Here is a 16,651-nt window from a genome sequence, read left to right on the forward strand (position 1 = left end):
CATGCAGGGCTTGTTAGAAGTCTCCTTTCATGTTGAGCTCTCAGCAGCCTCTACTTTGATGAGTGCTGAGTCTCCTCAGTGTCTGCTGCCCTCTCCCTGGTGAGATTCTCAGCTAGCAGTGAGAGCAGCACTCATACTTAACTTACCACTTCCTCTTCCTGGCCCTTGGCAGGTATGCTAGAGATGGCATGTCCTGTGCTAGGCACTCTGCTTTCTCTTATCATTTTTTTTTTTTTTTAATTTGAGAGCGACAGACACAGAGAGAAAGACAGGTAGAGGGAGAGAGAATGGACGCGCCAGGGCTTCCAGCCTCTGCAAACGAACTCCAGACGCGTGCGCCCCCTTGTGCATCTGGCTAACATGGTTCTCTTATCATTTTATTTTAAACAATATTTTATTTATTTATTTGCAAGGAGAGAGAGAGAATGGGAGTGCCAGGGCCTTTAGCTACTGCAAACAAACTCCAGAGACATGAACCACTTTCTGCATCTGGCTTTATGTGGGTACTGGGGAACTGAACATAGGTTGTCAGGCATTGCAGGTAAGGGCCTTAACTGCTGAGATATCTCTCCATCCTTTCTTTTCATTTTGGTGGGTCTTGGGTCTCCCCATTATTTGTCTGGCTACCATTTCTTAAGTGAGACTTTTTTCTTCTTTAAATTTTTAAGGCACATTTCCAATTGATTTAACGAAGACACGGCTCCAGATTCAAGGCCAGACAGGTGATGCCAACTTTAGAGAAATTAGGTATCGAGGGATGCTTCATGCATTAATGAAGATAGGCAGAGAAGAAGGGCTGAAGGCTCTGTATTCAGGGTGAGTAGACTTTTGTGTGTTTACATTTCACTATTGACTCTTTTGAGATCATAATTTTTGTTTTTTGTTTCTTTTTCTCCCAAGGTAGGGGCTCACTATTGCCTGGGTTGACCTGGAACTCACTCTGTAGTCTCAGGCTGGCCTCGAACTCAGAGATTCTCCTGTCTCTGTCACTCAAGTGCTGAAAGTAAATGTCTGTGCCACCACGCCTGGCACTGCTGACTGTTTAGATGGATAGACTAACACAAAGCCTTCACAGAGGAAAAGTAACAATTAGCGTGTGTTTGGAAAAAAACCCAGCACGGTAGATTTTTTACTTTTAATTTCAGTTCTGTTTTCTAAGTAATATGTAGCAAATATTCTAGTAAAGCATTTTTTGTTTGTTTGTTTTTGTTTTTCGAGGTAGTGTCTTGCTCTAGCCCAGGCTGACCTGTAATCTACTGTGTAGTCTCAGGCTCGCCTGGAATTCACAGTGATCCTCTTACCTCTACCTCCTGAGTGCTGGGACTAAAGGCATGCATCACCACGCCCTAAAGCAGTGATTTATTCCTATGCAGTTTCTCACTCTTTGAAATAATAACCCTTTTTTTTTTCATTGACCTGAGTGTTCAAGGTCTGGGCCATGATGAAGATGATAGAGTATGGGTCAGAGTTTCATGAAACTGCTTTTCAGTCTGCACAGACAAGGCCCTGCCTGTATCAGTCAGTCCTCTGCAGGAAACAGAATCCACTGGGATAAATGAAGGTTCTTAAGTGAGGGGACTGTTCAGGATAAAGGGAAAAACTGAAGGGTAGAGATTGAAGTGCCTGGAAACTAGCAAAATGAGAAGTTGTTACCAACCTGAGGCCAAAGTGCCAAGGGCAGTAGTAGTACCAGAGCCCAGGAGGGTGCAGGCCTTGTGGAAGCAGGCAGTAGTTGACAAGAAGTGCTTTAGTAGTATCTCTAGCGGGCAAAAAATCCTCTCTTTCTCTTTATGCCTCCCCTTTCCCACTGGCTGGACCCTGGAGGTCAGCTGGAAAGGGTTCGGAGGGATGATTCTGTCAGCGTCAGCCTCTCTGGGGACATAGATCTGGGATAACAGAAGATCAGAGCAGCACATGGTCCTTCACAGCTGTACTTCAGGGGGTGGGAGGCTGCAGATGTGGAAATGGAACTAGAGTGGTGTGGTGGGGAGGTCACTAATCCCAGACTGGTGAGGGCAGGAAGATGTGGGTTTTAGGAAAACTGCCTGGTGTTGGAGGCACTGAATGAGACCTTGAAGAATCAGGTGAAGTTCGAGGGTATTGTAGACAGCCTCACATCATGTTGCTGGGATGAACATCCAATCCTGACACAGTTTATGGGAGGAAGGGGTTTATTTCAAGCTTATAGATCCAAGGGTTAGAGTCTATCAGATGTGGAAGAAGCTGCTTCCATATATCCAAGCTCAGAGAAAACCACTACCAGCCAGCAAATACCAAAAGCAGCAAGCAGGCACCCAGTCAGAGCTCAGACCACTACCTACCTTTGAGCTGGAAATCAGATCTGGGCTCCAGTGACACTTCCTTCAGCCAAATGGCTGGAGATTCAAGTTACAAGCTTAATAAAACACCTGAGTCTACAAGCTTAATAAAACACCTGAGTCTACGGGGCACGCATATTCAAAGTACTACAGAGGGGACTATGTGCAAGATAGTATCCTACATTCTGCAAGTAATATAGCACAGATACAGTGTATCAGTTAGTGAGTAGCAAGGGGTGGTACTGAGTGTTAAAAGATCAGCACATGGACAGTTCATAGCATGCCAAGCCATGCCTCACACTGGTGTCATATAGCTCTCCATGTACCTACCAGTCCTCAAAGACTTGTTTTTTACTTGAGCCAACATATTTACTTATATTCCTTCATTCATTCGTTCATTCAAGCAGAGGTCTCTGTATTGACTTGGTTGCCTCAAACTATTATGCTCAGTTAATTCTTCTGCCTTGGCATCCTAAGTAGCTGTGATTATAGATGTACCACTGTACTAAGTTGAGTTAATGTTTTATTTGACTTTATTTTATTTTAGATTTATTTGTATTATGTATAAAATAATGTAATAATAATATATGTATAAATAAATATGTATTATTTATTTGTATTATGTATGGGAACATGTGTGGAGATCAGAGGAGTTATCTCCTCTGGAGCTGGAGACTCCTCCATTCACTGACTAGGAGACAGAAGAGGAGAGCTAATTTTAGGGGAAAGAATGTCAAAGTTGAGGATCTAAGCCAGGCATGCTGGTGCATGCCTTTAACCCCAGCACTTGGGAGGCAAAGGTAGGAGGATTTCCGTGAGTTTGAGGCCACTCTGAGACTACATAGTGAATTCTAGGTCAGCCTGAGCTAGAGTGAGACCCTACCTCGAAAAAACAAACAAAAAAAAAAAAAACAACAAAAAAAAAAAACCACTTGAGGATCTAGGAAGCAATTGGAAAGGTGTCTTTAGATCACTGTTGGTAGTTGGCCACATTGGCTGTCATGGGCTGGAGAGCTAGTTCAGCAGTTAAAGGTGCTTGCTTGCAAAGCCTGATGGCCTGGATTTGATTCTCCTGATCTCATAAAGCCAGATGCACATGGTGGCACGTGTATCCGGAGTTCACTTACAGTGGCAAAAAGCCTTGGCCTGTCCATACTCTCTCTTTCTCTCTCTGCATGCCTCTCCCAAGTAAGTAAATAAAATTAAAAAACAAACAATTAAAAAAAAAAGAAATTGATCCTTTTATTGGTTCATAAGTGTGATGATTGGGTGTTCACGCTCCTGCGTGACATGTGCCTCCCACTAAACCTTGTTACGCTCTGGCACATAACCCGTCTGACGTGAAAAAAAAAAAAAGAAATCATCTGTCATGGTGGTCATGAAGCCATGGATGGATTGGATAAGTCATTGAGGAGTGTGTGGAGGAAGGAGGAAGGTAGAATTCTGGGGCCCTCTAGAGGATAGAGGATAGAGATAGGCTGCTGTAGAGACAAGAAGGGGAGAAGGTGATGTCACAGCAGGTCAGAAAAGAGCCAGGTTCTGTAGGACAAGCAAGGCCAGGGGCGAGTGCTGCAAAGAGGTTATATGAGGTGCGACATGGAAAGCATTGTGCCATCTAACCAAATGGTTTTTTTGTATATGTGTTGGGGGGAGCAGTCAGGGAGAGGATAGAGGGAGCCCAGGTTGCAATTCAAGAAGGAAGTATAGAAAGCAGAGAAGGCTTCAGCATGAAAACATGCCATGGGGTAGTCACCCATAGGGAGGATGGAGGAAATTTGGGTGGCTATTCCTCCTTCAGTCTTCAGCTTCAGTATTGTGATGGGAAAACTTACAGAGATGAGGCAGCTTGAATAAGAGAACTGCAGAGCAGCAGTGGGAAGAAGGCAAGTACTTCCCAAGCCAGCCTTTCAGGGTGCTTTGCGCTCAGGAAGGAATACCCTTGCATTTTAATGTGATTGGTCAAATGAACTCTGGCCTTTTTCATCAAAAATAAATATGAAGGAGCCAACTAATAATTATCACAAATTAAAAAGCCCACTAATATTTTTGTTGAGTTTTAAATGTTCAGAAAACCACTTTAGTGGTAGTTTGTGTCTCTGAATGTGACTGTTATATTATTTTTGTCTGCCTGCCTGGTGGTGTAACAGAATTGCTCCTGCCATGCTGCGTCAGGCTTCCTATGGCACCATCAAGATTGGTACTTACCAAAGCCTGAAGCGATTATTCGTGGAACACCAGGAAGGTGAGTGAGAATCTGTTTTCAAGCTGGGGGCAGCAGGCGAGTCATTGGTCTTTTTATTCCAGTGATTTTGCAGCAGATTTACTTCAGTTTATCTGAGTTTCCTACCACTGAAGCTTGGGTGCAAAGCTTAAATGAATTGTGTTCATAGCAAGTCCTGTGTACTGAATGGAGAGGAGCAACTATTACAAGGAAACATGCTTACAGACATTTTAATCAGCTGTCTATGTCCAAAAAGTCTAGACTATGGAATGTCTTGTTACCACTAATCCATCTTAACATTTTCTAAAGTCATATGAACTATCACCTGTTTTTCTGGAAGGCACTGAATACATTTCTTAAGGTTAAGAGCTCTGGGCTCTAATACTCTGTGGTCATTGGTTCTGTGACTTTGAACCTGTAGACTCACCTACTTAACTCCTTTGAAGATGAGACATAAAAGTGCAGAACAAGCTTTGTAAGTACTTTGCATTTCAAACTAGGTATATATGCTATGTCTGAAGGACTTTCTCTACCAAGTCTCTACATTGTCTCATAGGAATATATCACTTTTATTCTTCTGACAGACCTCATAGACCTAGTTTTAGCTCTGGCATGAATTCATACACAAAACTGAGTTGTATAACTCACTTTGAATGATGATTTTTTGTTTTAGAAATATTTTTACTTACTTGAGGAAGAGAGAATGAGCACACCAGGGCCTCTTGCCACTGCAAATGAACTTCAGATATATGTGTCATTTTGTGTGTCTGGCTTGACATTGGTACTGGGGGAATTGAACCCATGCTAGAAAGCTTCACAAGCAATGCCTTTGACTGCTGAGCCATCTCCCCAGTCCTAAATTTATTTTTAGATGCCAAGGAATTTTGCTAAATAATATCCCTTTAGCCAGCAGAATTAAAAATGTTTAAATTGTGTGATTTATTGCTTAGATTATGTTTTTATTTTATTTTTATTTGAGAGAAAAAGAAAGAGGGAGAGAGGGAGAGAATGGGTGTACCAGGGCATCTAGCCCCTGCAAATGAACTCCAGACGCATGTACCCCCTTGTGCATCTGGCTTACATGGGTCCTGGAGAATCGAACCAGGATCCTTTGGCTTTGCAGACAAGGGCCTTAACCGCTAAGTCATCTCTCCAGCTGCTATTGCTTATTTCTTAACTGAAAAAAATGCCATTAAGTGAATTACACTTATAGTAGAGTGGTTCATAAGGAGAAATCTCTGTATTAAAAGTCCAATACTATGTCTTTGTTTACAGATGAAACCTTACTGATCAATGTCATATGTGGGATTCTGTCTGGAGTCATATCCTCAGCCATCGCTAATCCAACAGATGTTTTGAAAGTAAGCCACATCATGAAGGCACATTCTGCATTTTCTGACTAGTCACAGCATTCAGATGATGAAAATTTGAATATAACATAAGCTGTTTGTATATAAATATATTTACAACGTGTAATGCACACACTAACTTTAAAAAAATTGTTTATTTTTATTTATTTATTTGAGATCAATAGACAGACAGACAAAGAGGCAGAGAGAGAGAGAGATTGGGCCTGCCAGGACCTCCAGCTACTGAAAATGAATTCCAGATGCATTGTGCATCTGGCTTACGTGGGTCTTGGGGAATCGAGCCTCAAACTGGGGTACTTAGGCTTCACAGGCAAGTGCTAACTGCTAAGCCATCTCTCCAGCCCCCTTTTTTGGTTTTCTAGGGTAAGGTCTTGCTCTCTAGCCCAGGCTGACCTGGAATTCACTGTGTAGTCTCAGGTTAGCCTTGGACTCACAGTAATCCTCCTATCTCTGCCTCCTCAGTGCTGGGATTAAAGACTTGTGCCACCACACCTGACCACACTTTAACTTTTAAATCTGCTAGGTGAATTCCGCACTAATACAGATGGGGTCAACAATACAGCCTGTTTTAAAGACAAAGATTTTGATGAGTGAGTAGAAAAAAAAGTTAGGCTTGGATACATTTAATTATTTTATAGAAAATTTCCCTTGTTTTTTAGGTTCATTAAAAATAGATGGGCTAAGTTAGGCATAGAAGTAGGAGGATTGCCTTGAGTTCAAGGCCATCATGACACTACATAGTGAATTCCAGGTCAGCCTGGACTAGAGTGAAACCCTACCTCAAAAAAACAAAAAGAAAAAAAGAGAATATGAAAAATGCTGCAACAAGTTGACACAATGCTCCTTCTTAAACAGGGAGGGCAATTTGGTCAATTTTCCTATGTTAGTGTAGCAGTAGCAGTTCCCTTTAGAAGTTAGTGCCAGAATTTTAATGGGAGCTGCATCAAACATGTATTATTCCACTTACTGTGGTGTCTTGATCCTTTGGCTCTCATGGCCTTGGTGAGCTTGGAAGTTCAAGTGTAACAGAGTGTAACACAGCATGTGGCCAGCTCACTTGCATACCTTTGGTTCAGCAGGTTGGAAACTGCTTGTTCATGTTTACTGTTGCCAAGCACAGTTTTTAACTTCTGTTATTCACATTAAATCTTTAGAAGTAATGCCAGTCTCTTTCTTTCCAACATTTAGTAACTTATAAAGGAATATGCTACTTTCTGTCCTTTCCAAAACACTTTCACAAAAATATTTTTTGGACTTAATGAAATGCTGCATATAGGATTCAGTGGATTCTACTTAGTGGTTTTTAGATTTTAGAGTTCTCGAGAACCAGTCTTTATATTTTTAATTGGTAATACCTGACTAGGTGTGTTCTGGAGGTGTTTAGTAGTAGCAGCAGTGAGGAATGTACGGGTCTCTTTCTCATGCTCTCTTAATGACTTTTAGATCCGCATGCAAGCACAGAGTTTTGCTGCTGGTCAGGGCGGCATGATAGGCAGCTTCCTCAACATCTACCAGCAGGAAGGGATACGGGGACTATGGAAGGTAAGCCAGGTGACCAACTTAGTTCTTGCCTGTTCTACTTTTAAAAATCTATTTGTCCAACTTCCATCACTTTATTTTCCAAGTAACGTAATGGAGCAAAGAAAGAAGAGTGACATTGTCTACCTTTGAACACATATTTTTCCTTACTTCCCAATCTATAAAATAGAAATACTTACCAATATATATCATGCTCTTAATGTACTCTTTGAACAATGTATAAATAAGAGTTTTATGAAGGTTGAACACTTTGTCTGATGTTTGCTTTTGTTTAAATTATTATGGAGAATGTCTGTAGGGGTTAGTTCCACTGGGTGACTGTCTATCTGGTTTCATGGCTATTAGATGAAGTCACTGTTTTAGGCATGTGCTGGTGTGGGGTGCAATATCCTAGTGTTCCAATGCCTTGTCAGTTTGTAGGATAGACCCTAAATACCACCTAGTCTGATCCCTTGGTGTGACAGGGAAACCAGAGGCTCTGAGATCAATGCAGGTGGTGCCAGAATGAGAATTAATATCAGAGCTTTCAAGCTCTTGCTCTCTGGCCTTTGTCACACCACATTTCTACCTCCTGACATTAATGGAGTAGAACTTCTGTATGCTCACACTCTATGCAGAAATATCTGAATCACTGATTTTATCATTAATGTTTTTCCCAGGGGGTGTCCCTTACGGCTCAGCGGGCTGCAATCGTTGTTGGTGTGGAGCTTCCAGTCTATGATATCACTAAGAAGCATCTGATACTCTCAGGCCTGATGGGAGACACTGTCTATACCCACTTCCTGTATGTGTAGGGATTTAAAATAAATTAGTGGTTTAGTTAGGTATGCATGCATTTAGGATAGAAATGTGGTATAGATTTATATGTTTTGGATAAAATATATTCTTATTTAAAAAATTTATAATACATAAGTAAAACAGAAGAAAATCAAAGTCACTATCCTTTTATATAGGCAGCTATTGTTAATGGAGATGTACCTATATGTATACAAATGTAGAAATATATTGTGCATACTTTATTACACAAATATGGTAACGTATTATCTTGCTTTTTAAGTTTTGACAGTATATTCCAAGTGCCTTCTCATGTTTTTTCTAACAGCTTCACTTATGTATTAGTTCGGGTTCTCTAGAGGAACAGAATGGGTAGAGTGACTATTATGAAGGGTACTTACAGGATGCAGGCAGTCCAAAAACAGATGTCTGCAGACTAGTTAGTCCGAGAACCCAGTAGCTGCTCACTTCACAAGGCTGGGTGCTCAGTAGTCCCAGTCTGGTGCTGAAGGCCTGGAGGATTCTTGGAGAACTGCTGGTTACCAGTCAACACTGGAAGGCTGATTAAACTGGGTTCCATTATCCACAAAGGATAATGGCAACAGGGTAGAGGCATGAACCAGCAGGTGGCGCAGGCAGCCAGGCCAAAGGTTCCTGTCTTTATTTACAGTGCATCACCACTCTGGAGCAAGGTCTCCCTCCCACTACCAACCCTTCCTGGAAACACTCACACAGAAATAGCATACACAGGGTGTTCTTATAGCTTAGTTTAAGAGTTTTCATCTTCATAATGATGTAAAAGTGTACCTTTGCAACTTTTGTGTTCAGCATAGTATTCAGTAAATTACTGAGATATGCACCACTCTCCTATAAAATATGCACCACTCTCCTATAAAATAAGCATTATATTAGACGATTTTGCCTAGTAGGTAAGCACATTTAAGTAGGCTAGGCCAAACTGTGGTGTTCAGTAAGTAGGATGTATTTAATGTATTTTATATTTATAATATTTTCAATTTATAATGGGTTTATTGACGTACAACCCCATCATAAACTGTAGAGCATCTGTTTAGAATCAGCCTGAACTGACTGCAGGTCTGTATCTGCCTTACTGGGACATGTTTGGTAGCTTTCAACCTGAGACCTGGCTGCTTGCTAGAAGTGCATTCAGTCACAGTAGGTTGCAAGTTACATGCATGTATATCTTAGTGACAACTAGTTATGTATGGAGGCAGCTTCAGGCTAAACACAACTCAGTGTAATAATAATAGTGTGGTCTAGTTAGTAAGACTGAGCATCTAGCAGAACCCAAGATTCTTGGTGGGCATTTAGTGATAAGATCTTGTGTTTTGATCTGAGTATATCAGAATGGAATTCTTAATGTCTTCTTACAGGTAAAGAGATGAAATAGGTCATCTTTGGAGGACATTCTTTCACTTTCTTTCTTTTAATTTTTATTTTTTACTTATTATTTTTTAACAATTTCCATGATTGTAAACAATGTCCCGTGGTAATGCCCTCCCTCCCCCCACCTTCCCCTTTGAAACTCCACTCTCCATTATATCCTTTACCCCCCTACATTAGTCTTTTATTTTGATGTCAGCATCTTTTCCTCCTATTATGATGGTCTTGTGTATATAGTGTCAGGCACTGTGAGGTCATGGATATCCAGGCCATTTTGTGTCTGGAGGGAGCATGTTGTAAGGAGTCCTACCCTTCCTTTGGCTCTTACATTCTTTCTGCCATCTCTTCCGCAATGGACCTTGAGCCTTGGAAGGTGTCATAGAGATATTGCAGTGCTGAGCACTCCTGTCACTTCTTTTCAGCACTGTGATGCCTTCTGAGTCATCCCATGGTCTCTGCCATCTGAAAAGAGAAAGTTCTCTAACGAAAAAGTGACAGTAGCATTAATATATGGGTAGGAACATTGAAAGAAGTGCTTACTGGGCAGTTTGATGAGCATAGTATATACATTTTGACAGACAGCAGCATACATTACACACCTAGGGCTCATGACTACCCCCATTTTAGGTTTTAAGTATCAGGGATGTATTCCCTCCCATGGAGCGTGCCTCCAGTCAAACTAGAGGGCATTTGGGTTCCCCCAAACAGACTTGCAGTGTCCATTGTGACCTTTTTTTTCAATGCTGTTTTCTTCATAGCTCAAGTTTTACCTGTGGTCTGGTAGGCGCCCTGGCTTCAAACCCTGTTGATGTTGTGAGAACCCGTATGATGAATCAGAGAGTCCTCAGAGATGACAAATGCTCTGGTTATAAAGGTACCCTGGATTGTCTACTACAGGTGAGGATGTCTTTGTAGGATTGTGAATTTATATGATTATTTTTACTTAAGTAACCAAATTATGACAGGTATTAAAACTAAGATGAGGGGTAGGGTGTGGTGGCATACACCTTTAATCCCAGCACTTGGGAGGTAGAGGTAGGAGGAGGCCACCCTGAGACTACATAGTGAATTCCAGGTCAGTCAGGGCTAGAGTGAGACCTTATTCTAAAAAACCAAAAATAAAATAAAAATATAAACTAAGATGAGTAGAACTGGGGAATTAAGCTCAGTTGGAAAAGCACTTGCTATACAGCATGTGGTGCCAACTTCAGTACCCAGTACTCAGCATGGTAGTGCATGCTTGAATCCCAGTGCTGAGGAGGCAGAAACAGGTGGATCACTGGAGCTTGCTGGCCAGCCAATCTAGCCTAATTAGAGAACAATGAAAAACCCTGTCTCAAAAAAAAAAAAAAGATGGCTAGCGCCTGAAGGAAGGACACTTTTAAGTTGTGCATGTGCACACGTGTGTGCATGTACTCACAAACACAAGCACCAAGATGAGTGATTCCATAAAGCCTTTAACTGTGTAGATAGCATGCCATTTTTGTCACACTAGTGTTAACTTTTATAAAGACAAAACCTAGATATTTATTTAGTGTGTGTTTGTATGGGCATGCATTTGGAGATCAGAGAACAGCCTTGGGATGTTGGTGCTCACTTCCCACCTTGTTTGAAATAGTTTCTCTTGTTTGCCACTATGAATGCTACCCTAGCTGGCCCATGAGCTTCAGGATTTTCCTGAGTCTGCCTCCCGTTGCCATAGGTGCTTTGAGATTACAGACAATTGAGCTACTTGTGTCCAGCCTTACATGGGTTCCCAAGTCTGAACCCAGCAGGTTTGCACAGCAACAATTTTAGCCACTGGCTATTTCCCCAGCCCTGAATGGAGTTTTGGAAATGAAAGTTCATTCTCTGTATAACTGCTTTGCTATGGAGGTTGGTAAAATAGTAATATTTTCTATGATATTGAACTGTGTCTCCTTCCAAAGTCTATCTTTTTCTTATTGAGCCAAGCTGAAATAACTATTCCTTATCAAGGCATCTTTCTCACAGGAACTCATCAGTCTTACTGTAATTCTTTATTTAGATAACTGGTTTAAGAGTGGAGGAAAGTGGGCTGGGGAGAAGATAGCAATTAATTGCTGGTGTGGGTTTAGTTCTCCAGCACTCACATAAAGCAACAAACACAAAGTGGTGCATCTTTGGAGTTCATTTGCAGCAGCAGGAGGCTCTGGCATGCCCATTCTCTCTCTTTCTCTCTCATATATATAAGTATTTTTGCTGGATGTGGTGGCACATGCCTTTTTGAGAGAGAGAGACAGAGAGAGAGAGAGAGAATATGAATATTGGTGCTCCAGGGCCTCCAGGCACTGCAATTGCACTCCAGATGTGTGCCCTCTTGTGCACATGTGCAACATTGTGCATCTGTCACCTTGTGCGTCTGGCTTACATGGGATCTGGGAAGTTGAAGATGGGTCCTTAGGCTTTGCAGGCAAGTGCCTTAACTATTAAGCCATCTTGGTAGTGTATATAAATATAATATATATATTATATATATAATATATAAATATATATAATTTATACATATAAAACATTTTCAATTTATAATGGGCTTATTGAAGCACAACCCCATCATAAAGTAGAGCATCTGTTTAGAAATGGCCTGATTGACTGTTAGGTCTGTATCTGCTTTATTTGGACATGTTTGGTAACTTGCAGATTATGCTTTTTTGAGACCTGGCTGCTTGTTAGAAGTACATCCAGTCGCAGTAGGTGTTATGTAACATATATATATATATATATATATATATATATATATATATATATATGTATGTATGTATGTATGTATGTATAAAGTTTTCAACTGTCTTCCCTACTCTGGATTGGCAACAGCCAAGGATTAGGGACAACTTGTTCTGGTTCTCTAGCATGATGCCAGCTTTTTTTTTTTTTTTTTAATCTCCAAGTATTGCTTTAATGAAGCAAAAATAGTGTCACTTTTATCCACCCAAATTTAGGAAGTAGAGGTACTCTGAATGATCCTTCGTCAGTGTTGTTTGTTTAGTTCTGGCCATTAGAGGAGTCCACACTGCATGGAAGCAGTTAATCTAGTTAAAATTCAATCCAGCTTTTTTTTTTTTTTTTTTTTTTCTTTTCTTTTTCAAGGTAGGGTTTCATTCTAGCTCAGGCTCTTCTGGAATTCACTATGTAGTCTTAGCATGGCCTCAAACTCACAGTGCTGGGATTAAAGGTGTGTGCCACCTCACCCGGCTCAACCCAGCTTCTTATCCACTTGCTGTTTGCCTTCTTTGGAAGGGGTAACCTCACCCTTTGTGTGGGGTGGCTTAGCTGAGCCTAGTCTCCTACCTTGCAGAAACCTTTAAAAGAACAAAGAGAGACAGAGAGTAAAGATCTACAAACAGCCCTTTCAAGCAGCTTTTATTTTGTTTTGTGGTGCTGGGGATTAACACATGCTAGAAGGGATTTACACATTCTAGACTGGCACTCTATCAGTGAGCTAAATCTCTAGCCTCTGGATTTAATTTTTATGGGAAAAACAAAGATCAGTTTGATTACTATCAATATATCTGACATAATTACAAAGTGAAAATTTAACTTTGTTTTCTTTTTAATAGACATGGAAGAATGAAGGTTTTCTTGCTCTATATAAAGGCTTTTGGCCAAATTGGCTGAGGCTTGGTCCTTGGAATATCATTGTATCCTTTTATGTTGTAGAAGATCTAAAACCAGATGTAACTGAAGAACATTGTGTAAACCATCAAGTTATTAATTAGAATGTGGAAATACTTGTGCCTTTGAGTTCCTCTGATTGTAAGAAATAGCTACTCTGCTTCTGCTGTAAGAAATGTAGAGCCAGCTAGACACTGGGATTCTTGGTTTATTGATAGTGTTCTTGGAAGGTAATGATACAGATTTTTTGTATGTAGCTGTCCTGGGGTAGGATGTGGGTGCCAACAATGTGTAGGCATGTCTTCTGTAAATAACTGCTGGAGCACAGTGAGGGCTTAGCTCTGAAGTGTCTGCCTGACCCACACTGGTCTGTACATGAAAGCAGGAGGCAGGGAAGGAATGCAGTTCAGTAGACAGGAAAACCAGAAGAAGGGAGTAGGAACGTTGGCTTTTGTCATCTCCTTTTTTTGCTTTATCTGCTTTTCCCTGCTGAGTTTGCATGTCATTTCAGAAGAGGCCGAGGTTAGGGGCTCACAGGTCTCAGATCGTTGTGTTCAGGGGTGACTCTGGGCAGCTTCTGGGAGATAGCTTGAGGTATTAGCATGGAGCTCCTCACATCGAACCGTGTCCTGGGCATGGAGCTTTCTGTATGTCGTTGTTAGTAGACATGTCGGTTGCCAAGGAGTTTTATATACGTGGTTGTTAAGATTTTTCTTGTTAACCTTAATCTGTAACTACAGTTCTTTGTGACCTATGAGCAGCTGAAGAAATTGGACTTGTGACACCTGCAGGCTATGTGAGACACTCTTATGAAAAGCCAGCCTCTGCAGCGGCAGAGCTTCCTGTTTCATGCTGCTTCTCACTGCTCAGCTCTTTGCCAGTTCTGGGATGGGAGCAACGGACCGAGACTGGGTTAGTTCGGAGTGCTGTGTGTTCGTATCCAGTGCTGTTCTTCAGTATTAACAGCCTAAGCCTCTAGTTCCTACCATCAAAGTGCCCTTTGACACCAAGATGATATATTTCTTGCTGAAGAAAACTTGCAAGATCACAGGAACTGTGTGCTATCTGATTCAGGGAGAGTATCTCTTGCTGCCTTTTAGCCTATAGCTGCAAGTATCAGACCGCTCTACAAAAAGCTCGTGGAAACCATGCGGTGGAGCCTCCAAGAGGGCGGTTTTGTTCCTGTCAGCCCAAGACATCTCACATGTGGAGGCCTGGACTTTTATTCCTAGAATATTGCACTGCCTTATAATTTCCAATTTTGGCAGGATTTTCCACTTATAATAAGTGACAGTAAGCCTTTAAAGACTTGACCTTTGTGAAGAATTATTGCATGTATTAGTGCACTAAATTCACAGTGGTATGCCATAGTATTCAAGTTCTGCATTGGTGGGAGACATTTTCAAGTAGCTTGGCTTCCATCTTAGGTAATATTAGTCATTTGCTCTCAATTTTAGTAAAGTTTATTTTTAAATCTATGGAACAGGGATACTAATGTCTTAAAGTTGGGGGTCAGATGAAGGAAATTTAGCAGATGCTGCTATATGACTGAGGGGTGTGTCTACACTGTGTTTATAACTATAGTCCCTCAATAGTCTGTCTCTGAAGAAGAAAGTTGTGTTACCATGGGCTTGTCCCAGTAATTATGACTGAAGACCTTTGTTAAAGGCCTTATAGAGTAAGAATACAGGAGGCTCAGAATGCCTGCCTAGCATGCATGGAGCCCTAGGTTTGATCTCTTGCATCACAAATGGCATGGTGGCATGTACCTGTAGTCTCAGCATTTAGGAGGTTGAGGTAGGAGGATCATAAGTTCTAGGTCATCCTCCACTACGTAGCAAGTTTGAGGCCAGTGTGTGTTACATGAGACCTTGTTCAAAAAGAGAACAAAGAGAAAGAAGGAATCACTTAAGTGAATGTTTTAGTATATTTTCTGTAGCAAAATAATTCTGTGAATTGAAGAGTTGGTTATTCCAGTTTCTGACTTTTACTTCATGTTGCATTTGTTAACATGTTTCCTAGTCAGGACTTCCAAATTTGTTTTTCTTTTGTTTCTTCTGATAATGTGGTAAGTCATTCATTCTCCTCCTTTGTCTTATTCTTTTCAAAACAAAAGAGCCAAGAACTTCCTACTTCTAGAAGACAGCCAAGGAAAGGCATTTATTGAGTTGGATCCCTTCCGATACCCTTGGAGAGCCACTTTAATACTCCACTAGGTCACTTCTCCCTTCTCCCTCTTCTCCCTCTCCCAGGCCCAATCCATGTCGGTCAGCTCCTTCCTCCTTGAGATAGAAGAGAGGGTGTTCGGGTTTTCCTGGGCCATCAGGGAGTTAGTTTTTATCCCATACATTTTAATCTGTCTTCTTTATTGATGTTTCCTTTGAAAAAGATTTTTGTAAAACAGGATTTTGTTTCCAAAAATAAGCTAAGATAAAATCACTGAAGAGAGACTACTTGCAGTCCACATCCTCCTAGCACACACTAGGTGGCAGCAGAGGACCCCTGAGCTCATGCCGGCCTGGCTCGCAGTTACCATGTTATACATACTTTATACTTTCTTCTTACCAGAACATTCCATTGAAATGATGGGCTTTTGGCAGAGAGGCTTTCGTTTTTAGTTGTAAGGATTTCCTTTTTTGAGCCACTTTTAAAAAATAGAAAACATTTCATTTTTGGGCTGGAGAGATGGTTTAATAGTTAAGCACTTGCCTGGGAAGCTTAAGGACCCCGGATCGAGGCTTGATTCTCCAGGACCCACGTTAGCCACATAGACGCACAAGGGGGTTCATGCTCCTGGAGTTCGTTTGCAGTGGCTGGAGGTCCTGGGTGCCCATTCTCTCTTTCTTTCTCTCTGCCTTTTCTCTGTCTGTCACTTTCAAATAAATAAATAAACATAAAAAAATTTGGAAGCATTTCATTTTTTAAAATATGTAAGTTCACTTTCAAGACCATATAGTAGTAAATGTCAGACAGTGTTGTTGTTAATGCATTCAAATTATGTCCATGTCCATGCCAGGATGGGAACAAACTCCAACCTCACTTCAAACTTCAGCATGTTCTGAGACAAGACTATTAAGAAAAATGGTATGAATTTATTAAGTGCATTATAGAACAGGATCTTAACCTGCTTCTTTTTTTTTTTTTTAATTTTCTCTCTACTTTCTGAAGGATTTAATGTAATTGCTAAGTTTCTAGTCCAGGGCTGGAGAGGTGGCTTAGCTAAGGCCTTGCTTGTGAAGCCTAAGGATCCATGTTCAAATCCCCAGATCCTACGTAAGCCAGACACAAGGTGGTACATAAGTCTGGAATTAGACTGCAGTGGCTGGAGGCCCTGGTGCTCCATTTTTCTCTTTCTCTCATTCTCTCTCATTAAAAAAAAAAAAAAATAGAAGAAG

The 16,651-nt window shown here is 41.1% G+C and overlaps 1 protein-coding gene and 1 non-coding gene across 4 annotated transcripts in view; both read left to right on the forward strand.

Moving 5' to 3' along the window:
* The window catches only part of Slc25a30 (solute carrier family 25 member 30), a 180,685-nt gene extending 164,668 nt beyond the window's left edge, over window positions 1-16,017 (forward strand). For 2 of the 3 annotated variants that reach the window (XM_045145318.1, XM_004665864.2), the window contains 8 exons: window positions 669-816; window positions 4,466-4,560; window positions 5,815-5,900; window positions 7,353-7,451; window positions 8,108-8,232; window positions 10,385-10,523; window positions 13,202-13,282; window positions 13,997-16,017. In XM_045145318.1, coding sequence (XP_045001253.1) covers window positions 669-816; window positions 4,466-4,560; window positions 5,815-5,900; window positions 7,353-7,451; window positions 8,108-8,232; window positions 10,385-10,523; window positions 13,202-13,282; window positions 13,997-14,038 — 815 coding nt within the window. In that variant the 3' untranslated portion in view covers window positions 14,039-16,017. The remainder of the gene's footprint in view (window positions 1-668; window positions 817-4,465; window positions 4,561-5,814; window positions 5,901-7,352; window positions 7,452-8,107; window positions 8,233-10,384; window positions 10,524-13,201; window positions 13,283-13,996) is intronic. The other variant, XM_045145319.1, reaches the window with a different exon arrangement.
* LOC123459990 lies at window positions 3,555-3,659 on the forward strand. Its single transcript, XR_006636714.1, has one exon. It is a non-coding gene; the product is annotated as a small nucleolar RNA U13 (small nucleolar RNA).
* Window positions 16,018-16,651: the final 634 nt, after the last annotated feature.

Source organism: Jaculus jaculus, chromosome 3 (genome assembly GCF_020740685.1).
Source record: "Jaculus jaculus isolate mJacJac1 chromosome 3, mJacJac1.mat.Y.cur, whole genome shotgun sequence".
Lineage (NCBI taxonomy): Eukaryota > Metazoa > Chordata > Mammalia > Rodentia > Dipodidae > Jaculus > Jaculus jaculus.